Source organism: Pholcus phalangioides, unplaced genomic scaffold (assembly GCF_987345545.1).
Source record: "Pholcus phalangioides strain wild (caught in Gottingen) unplaced genomic scaffold, Ppha-v1.0 ptg000042l_1, whole genome shotgun sequence".
NCBI lineage: Eukaryota > Metazoa > Arthropoda > Arachnida > Araneae > Pholcidae > Pholcus > Pholcus phalangioides.
The window spans coordinates 2679116-2698109 of NW_028301628.1; the positions used below are offsets into that span (position 1 = coordinate 2679116).

At 34.7% G+C, this 18994-nt stretch overlaps 1 protein-coding gene and 1 long non-coding RNA gene across 2 annotated transcripts in view; one reads left to right on the forward strand and one right to left on the reverse strand.

Moving 5' to 3' along the window:
* Positions 1-18994, reverse strand: part of LOC149063890 (importin-9-like) — a 101528-nt gene that overhangs the window by 33834 nt on the left and 48700 nt on the right. The window contains exon 13 of the mRNA XM_089254804.1: positions 198-276. Within this exon, the coding sequence (XP_089110930.1) occupies positions 198-276 (79 nt within the window). The remainder of the gene's footprint in view (positions 1-197; positions 277-18994) is intronic.
* LOC149063891 (uncharacterized) lies at positions 10004-13146 on the forward strand. Its single transcript, XR_016195706.1, has 3 exons — positions 10004-10263; positions 11340-11415; positions 12992-13146. It is a non-coding gene; the product is annotated as an uncharacterized LOC149063891 (long non-coding RNA).

Consider the following 18994-nt stretch of genomic DNA (forward strand, 5'->3'; position numbering starts at 1 on the left):
AATTTATTGAGGGCTCCTCAACTGATTTTTTTTTCAAACTATTTTTTTTACAAAAAAAAACTATACAAGACAAAGAACAAAGATGGAATTTTTTTGCAAAGTTAAAGGGTTAAACACACACAAAAGAATTTCAATCAAAACTGTACAATATATAAAATTCCATACTTTTCGATAAACTGGTAAAAAAATATTTATACCCGGGTAATATTGCATCTGGAATACATCCAATAAGGCATCTACCAGCGGTGATACACTTTGCTTTGAAGAATACATCACCTGAAAAATAATTATAGCTAAAAAAATATAATTGAAAATTTTCATATCAAGACATACAGATTTAAGGAGTCACGGCAAACTTCATAAATTACGAAAACAAAACTTATTTTCATGCCCTTTTCCAAAAATCTGGGAATTTAATTCGTTGAGCGCTTCATTGTATATACTATGGAAGAGAAATATAAGTATTTCTCCTCTAAGGTACATGCAAGGCAGGTATAAAAGTATTTCGAGGAGTTTCTCTCCAAGTACACAAAAAAAAACAAAAAAAAACGCTATTTGATGCAGAAAAATATGAAAATACATTATGTATAAGAGCATGATGTTTGTTAATTTTGGCGCAAAGTTCCCACCACTGGTAGTAGCATCATTTTCTGGCACGAATGATAGAACTTAGCTAACTTCTTTATTTCAATTTCATTGTCAATTTTTTCGACAGCACAACGATTGTCTTTTCCCGTTTTTCTCAGCATATTAGAAGTGGGTGTGGCCACTGTAGTTTGACCAATCAGGAGTCGTTACCTCTCAGCGGCGCATAACTCTGTATTATGTTAATAACAATAAGAAATCTTTTCCCCCTCCCACCTTATTATTTTTTTTTTTTCAGGGACCTTCTTTCAGCATCAAGTACTACTTATGAACAACCATTCATCAACTTTAGCAGGAAATATTTCAGGGTGGGAGAAGAGTCATGACTTTTTTTTAGAAACAGCTGGAAGGATTTTAAGAAGATTTAAAAGGAAATGAAAATTTATGACTTTTTAAGTTTTTAAGCACCATACAAACTCTGCATGTTACTGAAATTATCCAAAAGGCTGGAATCAGTCATTTCATGACACAACGCAATAACTACAGTAAAACTTGGGAAATTCAAATTTGGTTAACTTGGAGCTTCGAATTTTGGATGATTCAAACTTTTCAAACTCCTTGAGTTTTCTATGTCATTTAATGTTAAAATTTATTGTTTAATGTGCATTGTTTCAGAATGCTTTGGATAATTCAAAGTTGGAAGGGAAAAAATTATAATTTTTATATGATCAAATTTAGTTTGGATAAATTATACAAGTCAGACTTTTCTTGACAAAGTTGTTAAACAACTAATCTTTAGTTTTGTTTGAAATAGAGATTAGACAAATAAAAGTTTGAAAATTTTGTCTTTCTCCACTCTTTCTTTGATAATTTAATGCCCATTTTAACATTGTTCAGCTGGAGTCAATCAAGAATGTGTACCACTTGATACCGATTATGTTGTTCAACGTATGGATTAAGCAGTGTACCATTTCAAATTTCAATCTTTTATTGTCATTAAGAGCATAGAAAGTATTGGGAAGAGTAAAACGTGTATTATGTTAATAACAGTAATATTTCCCTGCTAGAATAAGAATGATAATAAAAAATTGGGAAACGGGAACGGATGATAATGAACTGCTTCCATCAGGCTTTGAGCATGGTCAAGAAATTCGGTATTATGTTAATAACAGTAATATTTCCCTGCTAGAATAAGAATGATAATAAAAAATTGGGAAACGGGAACGGATGATAATGAACTGCTTCCATCAGGCTTTGAGCATGGTCAAGAAATTCTGTATTTTGCAATTTGTGGTTATTTTACAGATCCAAAAGATAGATTAAATGGCCTTTAAATTAACCAAGTTTGACTGTACAGCATAGAACCCTGTTAATCCGAACTAATTGGGACCAGGACCTGTTGAACTGCAGCATGAGTGGAGATATATGGGGCAGCGTCAAAGGTGGAGTTGACTGATCTAATGTATATATGTACTGACATCATCATTGTGCCCCTCCAGCAATAATGACCTCCCCAGACTTCCAAGTCTATCTCCGCCTATGAATTGCAGCTGTTTATCTTTTAAATATAGCTTTTTTTTTTTTTAAAACTAATAGTAGTTGAATCCTGCTAATCCAAACAACTCTTTAAAAAAAAAACAATGTGCACGAAAAAGTTGAAGAATCAACAACAGAAAAAAACACATTCATAAATCCTGCATTGTAACACATTACATTTTACATACGAACAATGAGTAATGATCTCTCTCTCATATACCTCATAATGATAAATTACATGGTTGCCTTGGAAAAATTCAGTTTTTATTTGAAGAAGCGACATAACCCCCTAGTGGAAAATGCAGCTCCTAGTCATCGTCTCAGAAACATGTCTACAGGGAGGGTCGCATTACCATGCTGCTCCACATATGGAAAGGCCGTTCCAAAAGCGATCACAGCTTCTGAATGAGTCTTTGGTAGTAGAGCATCATAATCTAACCCAGTAGTTCTCATACTTTTGCCATCCTTTGCTATGACAACATTTATCTGTGATGTCCCGGATTGTGTGTGTGTAAGAAAGAACAACTCCAAAGCACTGAATAGGCAATCATCAATGTTTACAGCTCACTGGCGATGTCTCTAGGAGAAACAATGTACATTTTGCAAACCACTGATTTGACCCATGGCTTGAGGATAAGGCATTGCTGGTAGAAACTTCTGAGATGATTTCTGCATCCGCGAAAGTTTGATGGCTGCTACAGTCTTCTAATGATAACATTGTGGCAAAAATGTGGGTGAATGTCACCCACATTTTTTCTTTTGCTTTCTTCCATCCAAGGATTTCTTTTAAAAGCTGCAGGTTTTCATTGGATTCCTTTGTTGTTTCTTGATTATCACTGAAAGCAAATCTTGGCCTTAATTTTTCCCAGGTTTTCTTTAGCAAGGTTTTCATCACATTTTCCCATGCTTCTGCAGGCCAGTAAATGCCATTTTTCACAAATTTTTTCTTTCCAGTTTCGAAGAATGGAAGGAAAATTTTTTTCTTTCCATTCATTCCAAAACAAAAAGAATTTCTCATTTTCAATGATATCAAATCAACTTTTCTTTACACCTGTTTGATGGTCTGTAACGCCCCTTGGTCCATTTGTTGAAACAAAGAAGTAACATTTGAAAAGGAAAACAAATCACTTTAATTCTCCCCCCCCCCCCAATTGTTTCCATCATTGTTAAACAGAATTATCTGTAGATTGCTCTTTCCACTCTCACTTACCTGTTCTGTTTTGCTCCTACGTGTAGTAGAAAGATACATCATGGAGGTAAAAAGAAGAGACGTGGTATGTTACACACATAAACAGAAACAAGTATACACGAACACACAGAAAATAACATCTTGACTCAGAGAAACGAAAGCCTTCTCCCTCAAACAATGAAAGAGACAAAAAAGGTACACACATGAAAACTATGTGTTGACAGATATATGCTATTAGGAGCGCTAACACCTGTGCACACTTGCCGACAGCGCTGCCACACACATTGTAATTTTAATGATAGGGTAGTGGGCATATACGTAAAAATTTATTGTCAAAACAGCTACTGATTAACACAATAGGGACTACTTTTTAACCATCTTTTGGCAGAAGCATCTCAAGACATTCAAATATTCATGTCATTTCTGGGCGAGAGCATTTCTAGATGCTTGTGAAAGCCAGTTCCTTCCCCCAAAACCCTTTGTGATCTGAGTGACAAGCTGTAATTCCCCTTCTTATTCAGGTGTCCCCTTGGGGCTACTTCCCAAGAGCAAAAAAATTATACTCGAGGAAAGAGTGCATACTTTATTGTGTTCTTTCAACAAGACAGCTTTGTTTATGTTCAAGTACCGCAGACGACAGGCTATAGACATTCCCAAGTCATAAATACAATACAATGACTTTGGTAGAATGCTGCATATTTCTGCATCTTTCACGAGATGCCCAATTTTGTTAATTGATATTGAAGGACCGGAGACACCCCACTTCACATCTCTCAGAGAGATATCTAAGTCTTCCCGAAGGGTGGATGTGTCTCGAAATTTTATCAAATAACAAGTAACATATAGACTTACAGCAATCGAGCCCAATAACAATGATTAATTTAGAAATCTCACATATAATATCCGTCGATCTTACCTCGGCACCAGGAGCATCCTTGAGGTTTGGTGAGTGTCTTCTGTTACCAAGTATGTCGACATTCCACTCATGTTTACATAGTCAGTTCAGATTCTTGCTCCACAGATGAGGGGATTTCATGTCCAGCTGTCATAATGTTCATCCTCGTTTAGATGGAAGGTCTTCATTCCTCTATTCATGTCACAAAAAGACGCAACTACAATGAGCAGATCTGCTACTTTAGCAGAGGAAAATGTGGAATTGCAGTGGCATAATTGTTTGTCGTGGTGATTATTGTAAATAGAAATAAAAATTGTATGCTGATTGCGTTTCTGCAGAAACATGTAATTACTGGATAATCTTGATAAAGATGATATAAATTGTCTCAATTTCTCTCCTCGAACACGGTCAAGCCCAATGTATGCGATGCACACAGCTAGCAACTGATAGACCACCACATTAATGCGTTGCCACAGCTGTAAATGTTTAGTCGGTTCCAGCCACAAAAATGCCGCTAATTACGTCTCCGCGATCTCAAGTTATAAGTATGCGCAGTTGTGGATCTTAGTACGTGAATGGATGGTGTGTAGTCGGCATCAGCAAGTTTAATTCGCTGGTGGCCACATTTTTTATCATGCAGCAAATGTAAGTTGCTCTCCAGGAAATGCAGCAGTTTCATCACAAGCTGATAATTGAGCTGACTCAGAAGAACCCTTTTCTTCCAAACTTATAGTTTATCCACTGGCATATCACCAAAGTGCAACTCCGCCGTGTGTGGACATCGAGAAGTTCAGTGCCACAACGACCCTTCTACACCACATTTGCACTTTGAGTTTGTTGAGCGTCCAAACCTTTCCAAGTACGTGGGAAATAGCCTGTGCTCCGTTTGAAGGATTGTTTTTACTTGTGGCTAGACCTTTCCAAGTACGTGGGAAATGGCCTGTGCTCCGTTAGAAGGATTGTTTTTACTTGTGGCCAGACCTTTTCATGCCATAATACCCGCAGCTGTAGCTTCTTTGGTCAAGTTGTTGTTGCTTCTTTGGTCAACTTATCTGTTTTTTCATTACCGTCAATGCCAACGCACGCTTTTACCCAACACAAACATATTTGCGGATTCCTGCATAATATTAGACGAATTGCTCGGACATCGGAATGTGACGAGCGAGAATTCATAATATAGAGACTGGACGCGCTGTCTGTGTATATGACTGTAGGCTCCTGCATCTGTTCGGCTTGTGTGATGGCATTAAGTAATGCGTACATCTCCGTCTGAAAGACACTGTTTTTGTTTGCTGTTCTTCAACTCCACTGCTCTGCTACCGATCCGTTAACTGCCAGTATCACATATGCACTGCCAGTTGCATTGTCAATTTTTGACCTGTCCATATAAATTTGCAGCCATTCTGATACTGCTCCTGTTGCCATACCCTCCCCCCCATCCTCACCTGGTGCGCATGACCGGGGCAATACTGGATGGTGGAGCCATTGAGCTTGGCGTTGCTAATATGAACTAGCCCTAATGCGTTCAGCATTCAGCACAATGTCCTTGCAATGTGTAACAGTTGTATTTTCTCAGCCTCATAGTCCATAAATCTGCTCAGCACAGGATTAGCAGTGGCAACATATAATACCTCGTTTGCCATGGTTACGTACGCCCCAGTCATGTACAAGAGGAACAGGGCTGAATTATGTCTGGAGCATGTTTCATTTGCTGGGTCTGTTCATTGTACCATGTGGCACAGTCATAAGACAACTGACATTGCACCACTGTTTGTTCGATAAAGGATATTTCTGAAGTCCCGTTTCATGCCCCATTTAGGCCCTGCCAAACGCCTTAACCTTTGCAGAGTATCATGGACTTCCTTCACTTGCTGATGGATACGCGACATAAAATTTAATTTGCAATCAATATGCACGCCCAGGTATCACAACACATTTGATGATTATATTTTCATATCATCTATGATTATTTTAGGCCTCTGCTTCTTCGCATGTGGCCATAGCAATGTTGTCTTCTCAGTTGCCATATGAAGATGGTTGTCTTCCAGCCATTCCATTAGATTCTCAAAAGCTGCGTTTGCTGTCCGAGCAATTGCTTCATGATCCTGCCCCAAAATGATGAAAACTAGATCCACGGCTAAAGCTTGCAAATACACCTGTGGACCCCAATCTATTCTCAAGAGCGTGTTCAGAACCAGTGACCATAGTATCGGGCCACTACAAGACCCTTGCGGACATCCCTTTAGTTGTTGTTTTTCTGCTGCACCTCCGTCTGTTGTCATAAAGATTCTGCGATTATATTTAACATGTTTTCAAAAACTTTCACTAGAGATTTTGATATTCTCAGTTGACGTAACTGATTTATGATCACTTCATATTGTAGGGAATCAAATGCTCCTCCAATGTCTATTGAAACAATTGCAGTTAATAACCCTTCACAGTGAATCCTGTACATTTCCTGTGTGTAATAGTGCAATAATGGTCTTCTCTGCATAGCCAGCAACCCGAAAGCCAAACTGCAGAGGACTCATAAAGTTGGTCTGTTCCAGATCGTATACCAGACGTTGTAAAATTACTCTTTCGTAGACCTTACCTACCGTAGAGAGGAGACAGATGGGCCTATATGATCGTAACAAAGTAGGATCCTTGTCTTTTTTTTTTAAAAACAGCAAAATTTTCCCATTTTTAAAATGGTTCGGGAAGAGTGAATTTTGCAAGAAAATGTTGAAAACCTCAGTTATCAACGTGCTGTTGGCGACAAATAATGCTTTTAAAATGGGTGTATTGATGTTATTATACCTGGAGCTCGTTTGTTGTTCAATCTTATTATTTGACGTATTTCCTGTTCCGTTATGTTTGGTGTCATGACATCTAGTGCTCTGGATTGCACCAACGGTATGTTATCAGTGGGGTCAGGATACAGGTGATTGAACTGTTGAATCACTGCTTCTAATATCGTAGCATTATTATCAATGTCTGTGACATCAAGATTTGTGGCAATATACGTCTGCTCTTAAAGACCGATTGATAGGTTACGCCATATGCATTGCTTTCGTTAGTGCAGAGTTTAGTCTAGCTATCCTGTTTAATTTTCCTCACCCTCTTGAAATATGCTGCTTTCACCTGTTTGTAACAACATCAGGCCTCATCCTTGGATTCCGATGTAGACTTGACGAATCGCCTCTCCAGGGCTCGAACTTGTTTTCTTTGTGTTGCCAACTCCGACGTCCACCAACTTGGAGATCATGTTTTGTGGCATTAGGTATAACCTAGCGTCTCATGACAAATCACTTGCAGATTCTTCATGAAAGAGTCAAAGGGGCGTGGTAGCCCGGTCGATAAGATACTCGCCTAAAATACCAAAGCATGTTTAGAGGTGTCGCGAGTTGGATACCCTCAGCCTGTTCCTCGGCCAGGACATCCACTGATAATGGGTGTTCTCACACCTCTAGTGCCCTAGTCTGACTTGCTGCTGTTGTACGATCTGCCAAACTGACCATGTTACGGGTGTCGATCATGTTGTCCAATCTCGTTCCATTGCTCCAGTGTTCCTTCCTGCATCATACCTCCTTGTAGTTTCATCTTTGCTACATCGCACTTGAGCCCATCTGCGTTCAGCTTCTCCAGTTAAGCACTGTTCAGTGCAGGATTGAAAAAACCCAGCCTGGGCGGGTTTTTCTAAAAAACCTGTGTTTTTTGGGAAAATTGAATTTCCTTTTTCCACAACCACAAAATATCTAATTTAAACATGTATGCACATTAGGGTGGGTTGAAAAAAAATGAAGTTTTTATTTTCAAATTGCTATAGTGTGGAAAAGTTGTCTCCATTAATAAGAAGAAAAACAACATAAAATTTTTTTTAATCGATTGGTATCTTCCAGTCGCGCATAGTACTTAAAGTTTATAGAAACTGATGAAATTGAACATTTTTCTTAATTTTTTAATATTACTTAAAATTGAACGATCTACACACAAAAGTTTGTTATGCTTATTTTAAGGTTCAAGTAAAATAAATTAAAAAATAATTAATATTTCAATGTTTATCGGTCACGCAATGTGTTAAAAAAACAGGAATGACCAAATGTTTGCAAGTTTTATTGTGCAGCTCTTCACCTACTTTGTCAGAACAAAATGACCCAGAACTTACCAAAAAGAGGTGGCTGCACGTCAAGTTCCCCCTATACTCTATCCAATTAACCATCTAAAGTAGGAGAGTGTGGATGTCACGGTGGGAAAAGTAGGACACTTTCCCCCCCTTTGACAAATAAGCCTGACATAATTTTAACCCAGAATTGTCATGTCAAATAAGTGAAATTTGCTAAATGTAAATATAATTGTGTTTGTCGCGTGGAAAATATTTGAGCTTCTGTCTTTATATTATTGTGGAAAGCTGAACTGAATTTCGTGGTTGTCTAGTTCCTTTCCTCTTGTGTTATCATTCCGTCTGATATTCATAAAATGCCCAAGATCTGAACCACAGATCGTTTGTATAGAGTGGCCACACACTCTTTATGCATCACACTGTATGTGTTTGTCGGAAAATTCTAAATATTAAATGCTTTGCTTTGACATCTCAATCTTTTGAGCTCAACAACAAATTCCTTGAATTTTTCTGATTCTTCCTGTAAAATTTTGAGAAATTCTGAGTTAAATTGAACGAGAAAATGTGTGTTCTTTTGAATAATATATTCTTTCTTTTGTGAGAGAGACACACCTAATGATCCACTGATAATCAAAGATACTATCGCCATCTTGATGAGTCAGTTTTTCTTGTTCCCGCACGAACCCGAATGCGTTCAGTACGTGTAAAAGGAAGATAAGATTCCTTTTCTTTTTTTTTCTTTCTCTCTCACTGTTCGTAATCTGTTGTATATTTTTTTAAATGCTTGAAAAGCCGATTTTTCGCCTTTTGCATATTCCAAGTCGATGTTTTTTTTTTTTAATAAGGGAAACAAACATTTTTGTTAATCTAGAGTTAAATAATTTTGAGACCTTATGTGTCTTTCAATTTTAAAAATTTATTTTTTTCCCCCTTTTCTCTCCACTGTTTCCAATGCTTTGAAGGAAAAAAAAAGGCTTGTGTTGTAAAATATTTTGAGGGAGAGAAACTTTTGAAATAATGTTATATGCTTGAAATTATTCTCTGTCATCGAAAAAGTGTTGAATTTGAATTTTTCTAAGAATTTCCTTTGTTTGGATTTAAATTTTTTGGCATGTCGCGAAACAAGAATATTTATATATGATGTCACATATCGTTGGAAAGCTAATTTTTTTTCCCCACACAATGATGTTAATGTTTTTTGATTTTGATGAATATTTGTGCATTTAATTGGGAAATCTTATATTGAAAATTATTGTTGTCATTATAAACTTTGCTGAAAGCCGTTCATTTTGCTCCCCCTCTGGTCCAGCGCCCCCACATCCTGGAGTGGGGCCCCTAGGCTGGAATCTTTCACGGGCCCTTTTATGATGGATTTATAGCGTGAAAAACAAAAAATAATGAAAATCGTCCCGGGGCCCCAGGGCTGGAGCCTTGCCAGCCCACCCCTTGTGGGGCCATGCCCTGGGCACGACACCCACCTGCCCTCCCCCCCTAGTTGCGACCCTGGGGGTGAACTATCTCTGCGGTCCTTAGCCGAAAAAAAGTAGTTAAGCCCCGATTTGTCCTTAGATGGCCAGTAGTTCGACTTTTCGATACTATCTCTAAGCTAAGGACTTTTTTTTAGTAGTTACTTAGGACCGCTGCTAAGGACTGCCTAGCACCAGTCCTAAAGCAGCAAGAAAAGTAGTTCACGACGGCCATCTTGGAAAAGAGGAAATTTCGTCTCTGGCCGCGAGTTCTCGCTGTGATATTTAGCGATGAAATATGCTGTTTTTTTTCGAATTAAAAATTTTTTTACGATAATAATGACAGATAAAACTTGGATTATATCTTCGGTGTCATCAAAGTTGAAGTGATTCATCGTTATATCCTCAAAAACCTGCTGTAGTATACATACGTGTATGTTGACATCGGCGATCGAAGCCACGACGAAGTGCTAGCATGTTCATTACTGAGGTAAGAATTATTTTATTGCTATCGAACTATATAAGAAAAGTGTTAGAGATATTATTAATATTTTTTTGCTCGGTAAATGCGTTATTTAAAAATATAAATGGACAATGTCACGCAATCAATAGGGCAGTGGATCCCACTTGGTAATGCTGAAAAAATATCAAATAGCCCATGTATATTTTGGGTTGTATTGAAAATATTTACATGGCGAATGAAAGATGAATCTTCTATTACGATAATATCAGATTGAAATTTTACATTCTATGTTTTTTGCTACATTAATTTTTTTTAATGAAAAATTATGTCTAAATGAATTGAGCACATGCGTAAATAAATAATAACAAATACAATTCATTGATAATAAATTATAGCACCTAAATGACAAAAATTTTAATTAATTTTTTTGTGATGAGTAATGGTGAAATTGAAATAAAGCATGGTAAAAATTGGCAGTAATGTTAAATATTAAATTTTGTAAAACTCATGCACTAAATTTAGTGTAAAGGATTAAAATATAGATTTGATATTTTGAACTGTTCAAATGAACAATATTGTAATACTTAGTGAAAGTTAAATTTTCAGAAAAAAATCATATGCTACTACTTTAAAAATTGCACTCTGTAACTCGCTCTGAGATGAATATTTAATAAGGAATCATTATATTGTTTTGTTGATATAAAAAATGAAGTTCGTACAATGGGACTAAAAAACAAAGTTTTAATTTCACGCACAGTTTTTAGTGTTGAGGTATATATATATTATAATGAAAGGAAGCAGATTAGTGTTTGAAACATATTACTACTTCAGTATTTGGGTTATGGCCTTGCTGTGTGTGTTCAAATTGAATTTTTTGCCAAAAATTGTTTTTGATTTTGTGTGTATGGGTAACGACAGAAAAAAAATTTCCATGTCGAATACTTAAGAACTTTAAAATATAACATTTTGAGATGTTATGGAACTGAAACTTTTAACAAGCATTTATTTTTTAACGATGTTGTTAGTAAACAGCTGATATATATATATATATTGTATATACATTTGTGAGACTTTTCTAACTCTTGAAAAATTTTGTTTCCCAGGAAATTGGCTGTAGGTAGCTACGAAGTTATGTGAAGGTTTTCAAAGTTACCAAACATTATACCAGAGCAAACAAAGGTAATTTTAATTCTTTGTATTTGACTTTGAGCAACAATTTCCATTATTATTTTCATGTAAAATAAAATATTTCCATGCATGATTTAATGACATAAATTTTAACATTGTGTCGCATCATTTTCACTGATTTCATTTGTATCAACAACCCTAGTGGAACAAATACAGTCGAACCCCCGATTTAATGCCACCATCCCACCCAAAGAATTTTGGCGTTATATCAGATCGCAGACATAATAGCGTTTCGGAGAGGCTGTATTACATAAATTCACACGTTTATTAAGAAATGTATTTCAGTGTCTCATTTATGTTGCATGATGAATAAAATAACCTATTTTATACACATTCAATTTTAAGTTGAGAAAATTCATAAAAATTGTAAACTGTAAAATCACTTGAATATTTCTCAATATAAAACTTAACAGAAACATACTTCCCTCTGAAATTATTGTAATTTCAGCAACACGTTTTATATGTGCAAAAACAAAATAAGCAGGGGGGGGGGGAAAGGTGGCATTGTTTTTAGTCCATACCATATTGGTTTTTCTCGAGAAATATCTTGCTATGAGTAATTTTCTTTATAATCATAATTTTTTCAGATGCTATTGAAAGAACAACTCTTTTTGATATAATTGAATTGAGCAAATTAAGATAGATTTCTTAATGGCTACCTGTACCACTCAAAATTTGACCAGTGCAAGTAAAAACATGTATACTGTTGAAAAACCTGTCTTGGCTATATAAATGAGAGGGAGGACATTAAAAAAACCTTTAGAAGCTTTGCTAACTGAAAAGCAATATTAATTCTTTGAAAAACGTGTTATATTTACTGATGAGCAAATTTTGTGAATGGAAATATTAAAACAATATGTTTGACGACAAATAATATTATACTTTTTAACTAGTAAGACCATACAACACTGCAAAATTTCTATGTTAATTTAAATAGGGTTCCCTGATCCACAAGAGGTTGCTAAGGATGTGTTTTAGAGCGAAGCTGAAAGTAAAGTGAAAATTTGAAGTTAGCTGCGTGCCAATAGGTTTTTTCACTTCATCTGTCTGACCAAAATTTTAGGGTAGAACCATGGCTCGAAAAATTGAAAAACATTTTAGGTGCCGGCCAAATTTCTTGGCAGCCAAGCATATTTTTAGGAGAAATAATCCAAAGTAAAAACAAATTATATTCAACTTTTTTAGCACTTGGTGATGATCTTCACATATCGGAAGATGCAGACATAAACTCCAAATATTTTGTGATCTGCATAGAAAATTTTAGGTGTCAGTATGATTTTCTTTTTTGCAATGTTGGCTCCTAAGATTTGTGAAGCCCTAGGTAAATACATCTAGACATGAACAAGTGCATCTGTGTGCAATGCCAGGCCTCCCTTGTAAAACACAGTTGATGCATTTTGGATCTTTACTGTGATAAAATGGTGGCGAGTCGACAAAGTGCTATTGTGCACGAATTATCTCTACTTATGCAAATAAAGACTGTTATAATTTGAAATCAAATATACAGTACATTTAAAGATTGATAAGCATAATAAAAGTGTTTTTTTCTTCCTCTTTCTAATTTCAGGTAAATCAACATTTGAAGATGCAGATGAAAATTAATGAATCTCAAAAAATTATATTCTTGAAAGGTGCGATTTCTAAGAAAAGTACAACAAATAAATTGTGATTATGATAACTTTCTATGAATATATGTTTGAAATAAAATGTTTTTGTATGACCAATCATGTGTGCAAGTTGTTATTCAATTCATGTTTCTATTAATCAACTTCAATCATTCATCTTCTAATCAACTGAAATGAAATATACGATCAAATGAAAGTTATCAGGTGAAGTTATTTGTTGGAAGCTAAATATGAAACAGATAAATTGATGAAAGATCTTTAATATAGAAGTATATATATTTTAAATATTGAAGTATTCACTTGCATTAACAGGTAAGTGCTCATTCATAGAAAATAATGTTCTGATAATATTTTTTAATACTGGAGGAGAAACCCATAGTTTAAAATACAGAACTACAATATGCAGCAAGGCAGTTAATTCTTTTAATTATAAATTATCAATAATTTATTATTTTAGTTGCTCCAGAAAGAATTTGCAATTCGTTGTTTCAATGAATTTAAAAGGAATAAAAATGGATAATTTAACAAATTGGTCTTTTAAAAAAAAATGGCACTCAATATTAAAAATTGTATTCAGCTGGGGCCTCGATTAGGGCTCCTGAGGTGAATAGGGGGCCCAAAAATCTAATTATTTTGAATAATAACCCTTTCAAGAAGAGCCGCCCTCCCCCCAAAAAAAGGGGAAAGTCTGCCCCGAAAAGGCACATTACGGCCATAGGCTCAACTAGTGCCGGTAACCTTAATTTCTTGCATTTTGTTGTAAGAATTTTTTTTTCTTCCAAATTTTGATTTCATCAGTATGCGACCCACTTATATGCAGCTGGGGTCCCATATACTCGCTTCTTCAAGCATCCAAAAGTGGGGTCCATGAGCTCGGACAAGAAAAATACTTTGACTATTATTATATACTGAATCTTATTCTAAAAAAAAGTCGCAAGATGAAAAATGCAACGTCCTCATACGTTTACAAAATAATTAAACTAGCCAGCGATATTAGAGTAAAAAAAATGTATGGCGAGTCCTTCGGGAAAAAAAAGTTTGTTTATAACATGTTTGTTTGTAAACATGAAATCGCTGCCACAACCCACTGCGGAAAAACGATTGTTAAATAATTAGTAGTAGTTGTAGGCTTCAAACGGCATCCCGATTGGTTAGAGATCTGTTACTCTCGAAACCAAAAATTTTCTCCCCCTCTAACTACTGTTTCACGTCACGTGACCTTAAGGACTGGTAGTACATAGTACCTCTTAACTACTAGTAGTTGAAGCGGTCCTTAGCTTCAGTCCTCCGACCGGTAGTTCATTAGGACTAGTAGTTACTAAGGACTGCAGAGATAGTTCACCCCCTGGGGGTGAACTATCTCTGCGGTCCTTAGCGGAAAAAAAAGTAGTTGAGCGCCGAAAAGTCCTTAGCTGGCCAGTAGTTCGACTTTTCGATACTATCTCTAAGCTAAGGACTTTTTTTTAGTAGTTACTTAGGACCGCTGCTAAGGACTGCCTAGCACCAGTCCTAAAGCAGCAAGAAAAGTAGTTCACGGCGGCCATCTTGGAAAAGAGGAAATTTCGTCTCTGGCCGCGAGTTCTCGCTGTGATATTTAGTGATGAAATATGCTGTTTTTTTTTCGAATTAAACAATTTTTTACGATAATAATGACAGATAAAACTTAGATTATGTCTTCGATGTCATCAAAGTTGAAGTGATTCATCATTATATCCTGCAAAACCAGATGTTGACATCGGCGATCGAAGCCACGACGAAGTGCTAGCATGTTCATTACTGAGGTAAGAATTATTTTATTGCTATCGAACTATATAAGAAGAGTGTTTAAAAATTTTCTTAATATTTTTTTGCTCGGTAAATGCGTTATTTAAAAATATAAATGGACATAATGTCACGCAATCAATAGGGCAGTGGATCCCACTTGGTAATGCTGAAAAATATCAAATAGCCCATGTATACTTTGGATTGTATTGAAAATATTTCCATGGCAAATGAAACATAAATCTACATATACGATAATATCAGATTGAAATTTTACATTCTATGTTTTTTGCCGTATTAATTTTTTTCAATGAAAAATTATGTCTAAATAAATTGAGCATGTGTGTAAATAAATAATTTGAATATTGTTGGCACAATAAAAATTGTGCTTGGATGACTATGCTATGAATAATCGCCTATAAATAAGGAGATTGAATCATTTTAATTAATAATAATCGCCTATAAATAAGGAAATTGAAAATTTGTGTTTTAGATCAACCTCCTTTCAATGCACAAAGTAACTAATAAGCTACAATTCATTGATAATAAATTATAGCACCTAAATGACAAAAAATTTAATAATTTTTTTGTGATGAGTAATGGTGAAATTGAAATAAAGCATGGTAAAAATTGGCAGTAATGTTAAATATTAATTTTTGTAAAACTCGTGCACTAAAGGATTAAAATATAGATTTGATATTTTGAACTGTTCAAATGAACAATATTGTAATACTTAGTGGAAGTTAAATTTTGAGAAAAAAAATCATGTGCCACTTCCTGAAAAATTGCACTCTGTAACTCGCTCTGAGATGAGGAATATTTAATAAGGAATCATTATATTGTTTTGTTGATATGAAAAATGAAATTCGTACAATGGAACTAAAAAACAAAGTTGGAATTTCAGGCACAGTTTTTATTGAGGTATATACATTATAACTAGAGGAAGCAGATTAGTGTTTGAAACGTATTACTACTTCAGTATTTGGGTTATGGCCTTGCTGTGTGTGTTCAAATTTAATTTTTTGCCAAAAATTGTTTTTGATTTTGTGTGTATGGGTAAACACAGAAAACAAATTTCCATGTCGAATATTTAAGAACTTTAAAATATAACATTTTGAGATGTTATGGAAGTGAAACTTTTAACAAGCATTTATTTTTTAACAATGTTGTTAGTAAACAGCTGAGAGATTATATATATATATTAGTGTATATACATTTGTGAGACTTTTCTAACTCTGAAAAATTTTGTTTCCCAGGAACTTGGCTGTAGGTAGCTACGAAGTAATGTGAAGGTTTTTAAGGTTACGAAACAATTCTCCCAGAGCAAACAAAGGTAATTTTAATTCTTTGTATTTGACTTTGAGCAACAGTTTCCATTATTATTTTCATGTAAAATGAAATATTTCCATGCATGATTTAATGACATAAATTTTAACAATCATCATTTTCACTGATTTCATTTGTATCAACAACCCTAGTGGAACAAATACAGTCGAACCCGATTTAACACCACCATCCCACCCACAGAATTTTGACGTTGTATCAGATCATAATCATAATAGCGTTTCGGAGAGGCTGTATTACATAAATTCACATGTTTATTAAGAAATGTTATATTTCAGTGTCTTATTTATGTTGCACCATGATTAAAATAACCTATTTTATACACATTCAATTTTAAGTTGAGAAAATTCATAAAAATTGTAAACTGTACAATCACTTGAATATTTCTCAATATAAAACTCAACAGAAACATACTTCCCTCTGAAATTATTGTAATTTCAGCGACACATTTTATATGTGCAAAAACAAAATAAGCAAGGGGGAAAGGTGGCATTGTTTTTAGTCCATACCTTATTGGTTTCTCTCGAGAAATATCTTGCTATGAGTAATTATCTTTATAATAATTTTTTCATATACTATTGAAAGAACAACTGTTTTTGACATAATTGAATTGAGGAAATTAAGATAGACGATTTCTTAATGGCTACCTATACCACTCAAAATTTGACCAGTGCAAGTAAAAACATGTACTGTTGAAAAACTTGTCTTGGCTATATAAATGAGAGGGAGGACATTAAAAAAAAACTTTTAGAAGCTTTACTAACTGAAAAGCAATATTAATTCTTTGAAAAACGTGTTATATTTACTGATGAGCAAATTTTGTGAATGAAAATGTTAAAACAATATACTTGACGACAAATAATATCATACTTTTTAACTAGTGAGACCATACAACACTGCAAAATTTCTATGTTAATTTAAATAGGCGTTCCCCGATCCACAAGAGGTTGCTAAGGATGTGTTTTAGAGCAAAGCTGAAAGAGTAGAGTGAAAATATATAGTAAGCTGCGTGCCAATAGGTTTTTGCACTTCATCTGTCTGACCAAAATTTTAGGGTAGAAACATGGCTCGAAAAATTGAAAAAGGCGCGGGCCAAATTTTTTGGAAGCCAAGCATATTTTTAGAAGAAATAAACCGAAGTAAAAAAAAATTATATTCAACTTTTTCAGCACTTAGTGATGATCTTGACATGTTGGAAGATTCAGACATAAACTCCAAATATTTTATGATCTGCATAGAAAATTTTAGGTGTCAGTATGAATTTTTTTTTTTTGCAATGTTGGCTCTTAAGATTTCGGAGCTCTTAAGATTTAGTTGCTCCAAGCCCTAGGTAAATACATCTAGACATGAACATGTGCATCTATGTGGAACGCCAGGCCTCCCTTGCAAAACACAGTTTATACATTTTGGATCCTACTGTGATAAAATGGTGGCGAGACGACTCAATGTCGACTAAGTGCTATTGTGCACGAATTATCTCTACTTATACAACTAAAGACTGCGTTATAATTTGAAATAAAATATACAGTACATTTAAATATTGATAAGTATAATAAAAGTGTTTTTTTTTCTTCCTCTTTTTAATTTCAGGTAAATCAACATTTGAAGATGCAGATGAAAATTTATGAATCTTAAAAAATTATATTCTTGGAAGATGCGATTTCTAAGAAAAGTACAACCAATAAATTGTGATTATGATAACTCTCTATGAACATATGTTTGAAATAAAATGTTTTTGTATGACAAATCATGTGTGCAAGTTGTTATTCATGTTTCTATTAATCAATTTCAATCAATCATTCATCTTCTAATCAACTCAAATGAAATATATTGTCAAAATGAAAGTTATCAGGTGAAATTATTTGTTGGAAGCTAAATATGAAACAGATAAATTGATGAAAGATCTTTAATATAGACGTATATATATTTTAAATATTGAAGTATTCACTTCCATTAACAGGTAAGTGCTCATTCATAGAAAATCGTGTTCTGATATTTTTTAATACTGAGGAGAAACCTATAGTTTAAAATATAGAACTACAATATGCAGCAAGGCAGTTAATTCTTTTAATTATAAATTATCAATAATTTAATATTTTAGTTGCTCCGAAAATAATTTGCAATTCATTGTTTCAATGAATTTAAAAAGGAATAAAAATGGATAATAAAAAATCATTTTTAACAAATTGGTCTTAAAAAAAAGTGGCACTCAATATTAAAAATAGTATTCAGCTGGGGCCTCAAGTAGGGCCCCCGAGGCGAATTGGGGGCCCAAAAATCTATAATTATTTTGCATAATAACCCTTTCAAGAAGAGCCCCCCCCCCCCCCAAAAAAAAAGGAAAGTCGGCCCGGAAAGGCACACTACGACCGTAGGCTCAACTAGTGCCGGTAACCTTAATTTAAAGTTTTGCATTTTGTTGTAAGAATTTTCTTTTTTTCAAATTTTGATTTCATCAGTATGCGACCCGCTTATATGCCGCTGGGGTCCCAGATACTCGCTTTTTCAAGTATCCAAAAGTGGGATCCATGAGCTCGGACAAGAAAAATACCGAATCTTATTCTAAAAAAAGTCGCAAGATGAAAAATGCAACGTCTCATACGTTTACAAAATAATTAAACTAGCTGGCGATGTTAGAGTAAAAAAAATTGCAAAGCACGGGTGACAAAAATGTGTGGCGAGTCCCTCGGAAAAAAAAGTTTGTTTACAATCAGTTGTAAACATGAAATCGCTGCCACAACCCACTGCGGAAAAACGATTGTTAAATAATTAGTAGTAGTTGTAGGCTTCAAACGGCATCCCGATTGGTTAGCGATCTGTTACTCTCGAAACCAAAAAAT